Here is a 10,453-nt window from a genome sequence, read left to right on the forward strand (position 1 = left end):
AGAGAAGGATTTTGATTTCTCCTGGAGCCCCTTTAGGCGCTGCCAGGGGCTCTGAGCTCTCCCTGGAGCCTTCTCTTGTGCAGCTGAACACCCCCAGCTGTCCCAGGCTGGCTGCAGAGCAGAGGGGCTCCAGACCTGGGATCAGCTCCATGTCCCCCCTCTCCTAATGTTTCATGAGGGGCATTTCTGCAGGGAAAGTTTAGATATGGAGTGACTTGGCCCATTCCTGAAGGCCCTCAGTGGTGGGTGCATGGAGAGAACAGCCTGGCCTTGGCAACACAGTGGAGCTGAAGAAGAAGGAGGGTGCTGTACATGGCTGCAGGTATCAGGGACCTGCAGAGAGGAACAAGACAGTCATAGACAGCTGTTCTGGCAAGGAATGTCAAAGCTTTTGGTAAATGGCTCTGCACAAGTCCCTGACAGGAGGGGGCAGCCAGGGGAGGGTCGGGCTCTGCCCCCAGGGAACAGGGACAGGAGGAGAGGAAACAGCCTCAAGCTGTGCCAGGGGAGGCTCAGGTTGGAAATTAGGGAAAATTTCTTCATGGAAAGGGTTGTTGAGCCCTGGAAGAGCTGCCCAGGGCAGTGGTGGAAACCCCATGCCTGGATGTGTGTGGATGTGGCACTTGGGGACATGGGACAGTGGTGGCCTTTGCAGAGCTGGGGGCAGGGTTGGACTCGATGTTCTTGGAGGGTCTTTCCAACCTAAATGATTCTGTGATCAATAACAAGACTTCAGTGATTTTTACAAAGCCCTTTATTTTTTATCTCAAGGCTTATAAAAACTGTTACTCGAAACCAAAATGTTTAAAACTTTACATATATACAATATGAGAAATAAATTATGTTTTAAGTCATACAAAAACCACAATATACAAATAGGGCTTTGAAACTTCTCTAAGTATGGCATGGCAACAAGTCACAGATACTTACCAAAGGCTTCAGTTATTGAAGACTTTGCATAAAACCATGAAAAAAAATATCCCCAAATGTGCTTGCTTTGGTTGGATTGAAGCTTTACAAAAACTGAAGAGATTTGCAGGCCTCAGAAGGACTTGCTAAGACTTCAGACCTCAGTGCACCACCTGGCAACACCATTTTTGAGATTGCCTTTCTGCATGCCAAAAGCTCAAGGGTTGTTTTACCAATTCTCTTTCCAAAAATAAAAAGGAAAAAAAAAAAAAAAGAGAAAAGCAAGCAACCGAAACAAAACCCAGTTCACCACCTGACAAGGTCCACTCTGCTGTAGCAAACAGGACAGCTGTAGAGTCTGTCCAACTCAAAGCAAAGCCAAGATCACCTGGGACCAGGGAACCCAACTGGGGTGTTGTGACAATGAGGGCAGCATGTTTGGCACTTTACTCATAAATAAGGTCTTAATTATGCATTGGTACTACAACAGCTTCTGAGCAGAGACGAATGCATCCTCAGCAGTTAAAGGGAGCAGTGCAAAGCTCTCCCAAGGCAGCACAGTGCTTCACCTTCCTCCATCCCTGTAGTCAGTACAAGGGCAGCTACTCTTTGCCTCTTAAAAAGGGATCCATTTGTGGGACTGGGTGGCCCCACTGTGGACACTGACCAGGGGCCAAAGAGCAGCTGCCACCACCACCACCACCACCACCACCTGCACCATGTCCTGCCCCAGAGCAGGGAGGACAGAGCACTGCCTTCTTATCAGGCCATATGTCAGGTAAATAGACATTTCAGTATCAGAACAGATTATTTTTAAGGCAAGCAAAGGACAACTTGAATTAAGTGGCATTGTGCTTATCCCCAGCCCTTCCCTGGACAACCCCACACAGCTGACCTGTGCTGGTCTCCCCTTCCCGCAGCCCACAGTGCTACAGGACCGTGGTAACTCCTACCCTAGGTGCTAATTTGTTCTTGGTGGCTCTGTCATCCACGGTCTGATGGGCAGTTAGCATGGTTATTTGTCTTCTCAACTCCACTGGCAGGCAGACCAGAAGATCATAGCTGAGCTCTCAGTCTGTGAAGATCTCATCCATAGTTCTAGTTAATGGGAGCAGGGAAGGGAAAATGCAGCGTGTAACAGGTCAAGGCAAGGTTAAATGCACAAACCAGGCTCTTCGGGAAAGGGAAAATGGAGTTTTAGTTATTCTAGGTCTAGGACCACAGTTCATCAATTGCTCCTCAGTTTCTTGCATCCAGTCCAAGATGTTTTGTCCTTAACAGCTAGTTTTTTTAAGTGCTACCAAGCCAGGTTTTCCCCAGAGCATCTTGCCACCTGTGTGGTCTTCATGCATCTAGGTTGCTTGGTTTGAGTCTTACGGGGAGCCTTCAGAGGAGATTTGAGACAGATCTGGGGAAAACAGCAAAAAAGATACCTAGTTAAATGCAGAAGTTAAGAGGAGTAATGAAGAATTTCTAAGAACTTCTGGGATGCCAAGAACAGGTTTGGACAGCACAGGTTGGTGTTTTATTCTGTCAAAGCCACACTTTGCCCAGTAGCTACTCAGTGAGAGCCTGCAGCAGACATTATGCAGGCTGCAAGCAGAAATTACAGGGCTTGAGCTAGACCCTGCCTGTGCAGCTCCATTTGGGATGGACAGATGTTTGCAGGCTCAATCTCCAAGTAGGGAACTATAATATTGCACTGACTTGGCAGAAACAGAGAGCTGAACAGCAATTAATCATTCATAATTTCTGGGAGAAAGGATCATTTCCTAGAAAAAATGGTGTGCTGGAGCTGAGCTCAGCTCCTCTGCCTCGTGCACAAGCTGCACGGCACGAGCAAGCAGGAAGGGCACATCTGCCAGCAATTCTGTTTTATGGGGGTTACCAAGTAGCATATCAAAACAGCCTTTTATTGTACCTGCAGGACTGTTTACTCAATCTTTCGAGACTTGTGGCAGGGCAACAAGTTTTTGCACAGGGGTTTCATTCACAGAATTGTTTGCTACCGTGCATAGCACAGCTTGCTGGTTTCTGCCAAACCTGGAGTGGGACCAGCTCGCATTTCTGAGCCGAGCTCTGCTGCCCAGGAGGGCTGTGCAAAGCTTGACTTCCACGGGGCTCTGCTAGCCCTAACAAGCACTTTGTCCTCTGGATTAGAAGTGATAAAGCTCCAAGTCTCCAAACTGAAATTTAAGAGAGGGCAAAAGGCTGGGCTGAATCCAAAGGAAAGTATCCTTTAGTCAAATGAATAGGGATTCATTCAAAATATGACTGGAGGCATCTGAGGCAATCAGGTTGTTGCTGCTGGGACCAGACTTTCTGGAAGTCATGCTCTGAGGATAGTTCTAGGTGTCTGGGAAGTCCCCCAGAGGTTAAGCAAGGCTGAGATGCTTTGGCAGTGGCAGAGTTTGCACTCTCCTGGACCAGAAGAGATCAGCAGGCCTGGAGATGAGGCTGTAGGAGTCAGGGCTGTAACACCATGGCAAGTCCTCACCTGTGTCTTGCTCATTCAGTTGAGCTCAAACTTTAACCAAGAGATTTCTTGGCAGCTCAGGGTCTTCTACCAGACTGAAACAATCTTTGAGGCAATGCCCTGCACTCCTGCTAGCTTCCCCCTGTTTTACAGGGCACTTAATAGATGCCTCTTACTTACCTTTCCACTCTTGCACAGATCTGGGGCATTGGTGGCACCTCAATTTAGCACCTACCACAATTAGGACCAAGGACTGAGCTACACCCATTTGGCAGTAAACATGTAAAGGTACAAGGTGACAATCCAAGGTCAGAAGGGAGAATAATATCACCTACTTAGCAATAGATATAGCATACATGAAAATTAAGTCTGATAGCTGTGAATCTTAGGCTAAAAATCCTTATCTTTTATGAAAGAAAAGAGGTTTTGGGGTCAGAAAAAAAAAAAAAAAAAAAAAGGAGAAGGTTCCACTCATCCCAGCCAAGCCACACGCATCAGACAGAATTTCTCTTGACTGACTTCCATACCTTTTCTGCCATTCCTCTGTGCATTTCACAAACCAGAGCTCTTTGCCAGGAGATATACTGGTTAGCTGGGAGTCCTCCACACAGAAAGCAAACCTAGGAGGAGGAGGAATCAGAAGTCAAGGTACCTGCTGTCTCCATGATTAACAATTAACAAGTAATACAGATTGCAGCTAATTCTAGGACGAGTTGTTTGATTAGACATCCATCCCACAGAGCATCTGGATACACCATCAGCCCCTTGAGCAGCTGTTTTACTTCCTACTTCAATATTTTAACTGGGGATCTTTGCTTCTACTACCCCTGTGTTTCGTACAAGCCAGGATGCAGAATACCTTACAGATGACAGGTGATGCTTATTTAAAGCTCTGAGAAATGTGGGAAATCGTCAGTGTCAACTGCTGCTCTTTGACAAATCTGGGTTACCTTCAGATCACCATTAACAAAGGAAGTGGGAGTGCAGTGCTATGTGCTTGGAAGTTTTAATACTTTTTGGATGTTCAGGTAACTTTCCACTTGCAGAGAATCATAGAATCAGAGAATGATTTGGCTGGGGTGGGACCTTAAAAATCATTCCTGCCACAGTAGAGAATCTTCCACTAGAATTCTATAGTCAACTCTATGATCCAGGGATATGGGTTGGGTTTGGAAAGGCTCTTAAAAATCACCTCGTTCCAACCCCCAGGCAGATGCCAGAAGAAGCAATGCAGTGCTTGAGGGGCTGGTGTCACCATGTTATTGGTTGCAGTTTTAGGTCCTGCTGGTTGTGCCAAATCAGCACATTAAGCCTGTAAGTAACAGCCGTGACCATCCATGTTTCAGTACTTTTGGTGCTCAGTGTTGTAACGCTTTAGGTATGATCTAAACCACCTTGAAGCAGGTTAACTTAGTCCCCAGGGGATGCCACAGTATCAAAATAAAGCAAAAGAACACCCCAGATCTGCTCTGTGGTGACTAGTTTTGCTTAAAGCCTGTTTGCAGCCTCGTGCAGGACAGTGACCTGCTCTCTTACAGCACAAAGGAGCATTAGCTGGTGACAGTAAAAATGAAAGGCAGCTCAGGATACCAACTACAGCCAAAACACCAGCTTGTTTTTCTCAGTTCTGGGTTGAAGTTTCAGGTCAGTTCACGTGCAGCCTAGCACAATTATTACCTCTGCTGCTTTTCCCCAGATTTCACACGTATTCGTCTGATGTGGAGCTCCTGGGAGGAATTCACGGGCCTGTACCAGTAGCTCCTCAGCTCTTTCCACAGATCATACCATGACTGAGATGTCCCCTCCCAGGTGAGCTTTATTTTCAGAAGTTCACCCATGTCCTCCTCAGTATAGACCAGGAAGGTGTTCGTAGCGTTTAGGCCGATTAGATCAAGCCTGAAAGAGAGGCAGACACTCAGAATTTTTTCCTTATGGAAGCATGCCAGGTGCTCCTTTGTTCTGTGCCAGGAGTTTAACACAGCCCTTACAGCTTATCAAGTGCTGCACGTTCAACTGTCACCAGTTAATTACTGATTACACTGAGGTGAGCTCAGATAGCTGGTTACACACAATGCATCGAGAACTTAGCTTGGCCATCCTTCCATAGCTTAAAGGTGGGTTTTATGCCTGGTCTTTCTTTTGGGAGAGGCTAAAGGAGGTCAGAAGCACCTCCAGAGATATTTCAGCCTATGTCCAAATGGGGAAAGGGAAAAGCAAAACAAACAAACAAACACACACAAAAAAGCAATGAGACATGAATGCTAGCATGTAAAGGACTGGGCACATTAAAATGTTCTCAATTCATCCAGTAATAAATTATAATTAGGCTACTGGATGAAAGGCTTTTTTGAAAGGTGATGAAGCGAGGCTGCTAGGCTGGGATGCAATGCCAGTGTTAGCAGAGGAAAAAGAATGCTGCCATCCTGTGTAGTCCCTGTGGCCTTCTTACTTAGGTAAAAACACAAAAGCCAGATCACTTACATTTCTAAAGAGAGAGGCTCAGAGTCTCCATTGGTGCCGTGGAGGGTGACAGAGAAGGTGGGATCCACCTCTCCCAAGCCCTTATAGCTGAAGACATGCATTTTCATCTGGTAGTGGTAGACTGGAGAGAAAGGGGAGAGCAGAGATGGAACCAACTGTGCTGAAAGAGACGTTGCTCAGTGTTGCTTGGTGTGAAATAGTGCTGGCTAGCAAAGACCAGACCCTTCCTTTAGTGAGACAGCACTGATCACTTTTTCCTGCCCTTGCTGATTACAAATTTGAGTTTTACACAACAACAGCAGCAGCTCCACTCTGGGGAAGGCTTACACTGCTCTGAGGTTGAGTTTTGCAAGCACAGCAGGTGAACTGCAGTCCTGCTCAAAAGGCAGAGCATTCTTGTGGGTTCATTCCACAGGGAGGAAGGAGCACATTAATGCCACAGGACAGAAGTGCAGCCGGGGGCCAGTGGAACACCGACGCCTGCAGCTGCACGGCTTCGGGGCGATGCTGCTCCTCCACCTCGACATCCTTCCCAACACCAACTCTGGGAGGCTGCTCCCACAGGGAGGCCATGCTCCTCCAGGGAGGGGAAGCATACCTTTGAAGGGCATGTCAGCCCTGGTTTTCAGGTACATCTTGCTGTTCCTCTTGTGCCGGATCCTGCGGGCGTTGTAGCCGATGCCGTTGCAGCGGTTCTTGCGGCAGCTCAGGCAGATGCCCTTCTTGAAGCGACTGGAGTCGGTGCACTGAAATGCGAAGCTCTGCTTGTCCTGGTTCACCAGGGAGTCCACGAAGAGGTGCACAGACCGCTCATGCTCACACTTAACAACTTCACCAATTGCTAGGGAGGCAGAGTTGCAAGGGATACACTGGGTTTAAGCAGTTGTCACCCCAGCAGCCCGTAAGATAAAATGAGCTATGCCTTTCTGCAGCCCAACATGAGCTGAGCGTGGCCAAACTTCAACAGTTCTCTAACAGCAGCAATTCAGGAGGTTAGTGGGAGATGCTCACTTAGTCCCTACCATGAAGAGCTTCAAGAGGTTCCTAGTCCCAGCATAAGAAGACCACAGATTATGATCAGATGTTGGGAGTGAGAATGGGAATTAAAAGCAGGTATAGTTTCCAGCAACTATCTCCAGTAGTACAGACAATTTAGAAGGAAGAAATGGTTTTCTTTGCTTTTATGGAAAAGGCCACCCCCCAGCATCAATGCCAGTCTACTTGTGAGAAGTCTACACTGAACAGAGGCAAAAGGTAAAGAGAACTTACTCCCATAGGCAATGGCTCCCAAGACATCACTTAGGCCACAGCCAGGCTGGAAGTCTCCCCCATTGGGGTAGATGTCAATGTGGCCCACAGGCATCTGGATCCCAATGCTAACACCCAGTGTTTCCCTGGTGTAGGTGTGAAGGACATCCACAAAGTTGGCATCATCGGGGGAGAGGCGCCTGCTGGGGTCCACTCCTTCAAACATGGGGCCAGCAGGATCCAAGCCTGGAGTCAGAGACAGAACACAAAGGGCCAGGTAAGAAATTGGGCTATTTCCTACAGAATACAGCCAGAAGCCTGCTGCTGGCATGTCTCCTCACCAGCTGATACACAGACAGTCCCAGCCCCATTGCTGGTACTATCCCCCAAGATGTCTTCACCATGGGCTCACCGAGGGAACAAATAAAGATGTCCCGCTCCACTTTTGGAGCAATACAACCCAATAGTAGCACCATGATCAGATTGCCTGTTGGAAGCAAAGAGCCTTCACTAGGTCATGGTGAAGACATGATTCAAGAGGCAGCTCCAAAGACCAGAAGAGGTTTAACACCCCAGGGACAGCTGGCAGCCAAAGCTGCCTCATTGACATTTAGTCTGTTCTCAGACTGCACATACGGAGGGACTAACACAATTTCAGCAGCAGCCAGGTAATCCCTGCATCTGAGATCCCATGATGGGTTTGGGATGCTCTGTTAACCCCTGAGCCTCACCCCCAACCTGAAGCTGCACGCCAGAGCATTTCTACAACTTGACTGTCAGGTGATTTTTTTTCCTGATTAACTCAATACAGACACTTATTGCTAGGCTCTGTGGAATTCTCACTGCCAGTGTCACATTTAAATGCTTAATGCAACCCCTTGTACTATGCCCTAAGTTCTCACATGCTGAAATCATCTTTCCTCTGGAGCTGGAAGCAAAGTCTTCAGATATTTCCAGAATGAGGGGTTACAACTGTTTGATTTTTTTTCTTTTTTTAATCAGACATCCTGTAGGACAAACAGCACCCAATAGCTCTCATTTCCATTAGTTTATGAGCTACAATTACAAAACCAGTATCACTCAGAGGAATAGCATTTAGGTAGTAAGAGCTTGAGCTGGACTTGTTTCGAGCCGACATTTAAATTCAAATAAACCCAGGACCAGTTTGTCCTGGGTAAGGCTTTTTCTTTGAAACCCTGCTACAACTGATGTGAAGAGACCTGTGCTCTCCACTGCTGCCACAAACAGAAAACTTGTCATTTCTGGAAGAATAACACCAAAACAACATTGTAGCAACACAGGAAACGGAGCCTCTTCGGAGAAACTCACTGCCAGGAAGGACAGGAGAGAGACTGCTTAGAAAGCCACTTGCCTGTAATTCTGCCTATGGTCCCATGGACGTGGTTACCAGCAAAGCCAGCCACATGGGCACCCAGGCTGTACCCAATCAGGTGGACATTCTCAAGCTTGAAGAGCGGGTTTTCCTGCAAGGAAAAGAAAATATGAGAGTTTGATCCCCTGTCTTTCCGGGCATCTGGTGCTGCTTCTATCTGCAGGAATAGAAAGTCTAATTCCAAGAAGAGATGGGGGGAAGAGGGCAGATAAGCACACTTTGTTTTGTATTCCATCAAGATGAGTGGAATGGTTTGGATGGCCCTTGTGGTTTACCCATGTTCCAGCCCCAATTAAGATATTCTTTATCATAAAGAATAAAACTTTCCCCCTGGGAGCTTCCAGCAGACTCAGCACTGGCCATGGCCTCAGGTGCCGAGTGCAGCACCACGGACCTCTCCTTCTCCTTCCCCACCCTCCTGCCAAGCCAGTGGTGGCTCTGAATGCCCAACTCCCAAGCCCACATTGCTCAGGCAGCACTCCCAAATCTGAACTGCACTTCAGCACCACTGACCCGAGCGTGCTGCAAGGCAGCATCTTTCAGGAAGGCAGGGCAGCAGCACTGCAGCTATGAGCCATCACCTGGCCAAGCCCTGAGGTGGGTGTTACACCAGTGCCTGCACCGCTGGTGAGCCTTGGAGCTGGTGAACACTCTGCAGCCTTGTGCAACAGTCCCTAACCGAGCATTACAACAGAGACTGCTCTCAGCTTGCACTACCTGTAACCAGTCAAGCAGCCTTGCTATGGTTTTTCCAACAATCTGTGTGTTGTTCACGGCATCAGTGTAGAGCTGGTGGGCAAGAGAGAGCCAGTCCACCACAACCACGTTGGCATCCTTCTCCCTCTCCTGCAGTGCGGACACCAAGCTGTCAAGCCAGGTTTCGAACATGCCACTCATCTAGAAAGAGATTCAGGTGTCAGTTTCCAGCTTGCAGGACCAAGATGACACCTCCACAGTCAAGTTATTTGCATGTCATTTACATACGCTGCTCCAGCTGCATGCTGCTCCTCTGCAAGCCCCACTACCTCTCAGCAATGCAGTAAGAGCATGCATTGCAATGGAGTAAGAAAAACAGGTTTTGAGAGACTCTGGCTGTAATTATCCACTTGCCTTTTAGGGCAGGAGGGAGAGGCATTCGTTATGTGCCACCTTATCGCACTTTTTCTCAAGAGTTTCAGAAATTCTGATGGATTGCAAAATTATTTGCCAGACCTGGCACTACGGTTTGCGTAAGCCCTGGCAGAGCTGATAAGTGCCCTCGTGCCACACACTCAGTCTCATCAAATGCAGAATTATAAAGCTTGATAAAGTCTGTGTGCCCTCTTGTTTCTTTATCAAGGAGACCACGTAGCAGACATCAGGGCTGGGTACACAGCTACGATTACAGAAGGTCTATACACGTGCCCGTGAAGTCAAGTGTCACATTCACAGGGGTCAGTCAGCTGGATTTTAGTGCCACGTTCACGTTACAGAGCTATGAAGTGATCTTGAGCAGTTATGAATGAGTTGGGTGATTTCAGAGTTCCTAAGCCTGACCCAGAGTTCTTTGCTCCAGAGATCTCAATAGAAGCACAGCTTTTAAGAGACCACTGTGCTCAGAACATGAAAGGTTTTCCCAAATTCCTATATTCATAGGATTCTACAATGGTTTGGGTGGGAAAGGACCTTAAAGATAATCTAGTTTCAAGTCCCCTGCCATGGACAGAGACATCTTCCACTAGACCAGGTTGTTCAAAGTGCCATCCAACCCGGCCTTGAACACCTTCAGGGATGAGGCAGTCACAGAAATTCCTGAAAATCAATATTCTGGAGACACAGCCCATTTGCAGGGCAGTTTACTCCCTCTGAGTGGGCAGACTCAGCACTGCCCAGGATTCTTCACACTTACCGTCCAGCCGTGAATGATGAAGAAGGTTTTAGCTGTCACGTTGAACTTGCAGTCCTCT

At 47.7% G+C, this 10,453-nt stretch overlaps 1 protein-coding gene across 1 annotated transcript in view; it reads right to left on the reverse strand.

Annotated features, from left to right (window-relative positions):
• Nucleotides 1-736: 736 nt before the first annotated feature.
• LIPG (lipase G, endothelial type) overlaps nt 737-10,453 on the reverse strand; it is a 10,384-nt gene continuing 667 nt past the window's right edge. Inside the window, exons 2-10 of the mRNA XM_008633724.2 lie at nt 10,396-10,451; nt 9,225-9,404; nt 8,487-8,598; nt 7,136-7,360; nt 6,465-6,707; nt 5,867-5,987; nt 5,063-5,281; nt 3,913-4,005; nt 737-2,317 (exon numbers count right to left, since the gene is read on the reverse strand). Coding sequence (XP_008631946.1) covers nt 2,296-2,317; nt 3,913-4,005; nt 5,063-5,281; nt 5,867-5,987; nt 6,465-6,707; nt 7,136-7,360; nt 8,487-8,598; nt 9,225-9,404; nt 10,396-10,451 — 1,271 coding nt within the window. The 3' untranslated portion in view covers nt 737-2,295. The remainder of the gene's footprint in view (nt 2,318-3,912; nt 4,006-5,062; nt 5,282-5,866; nt 5,988-6,464; nt 6,708-7,135; nt 7,361-8,486; nt 8,599-9,224; nt 9,405-10,395; nt 10,452-10,453) is intronic.

Source organism: Corvus brachyrhynchos, unplaced genomic scaffold (genome assembly GCF_000691975.1).
Source record: "Corvus brachyrhynchos isolate BGI_N302 unplaced genomic scaffold, ASM69197v1 scaffold285, whole genome shotgun sequence".
Classification (NCBI taxonomy): domain Eukaryota; kingdom Metazoa; phylum Chordata; class Aves; order Passeriformes; family Corvidae; genus Corvus; species Corvus brachyrhynchos.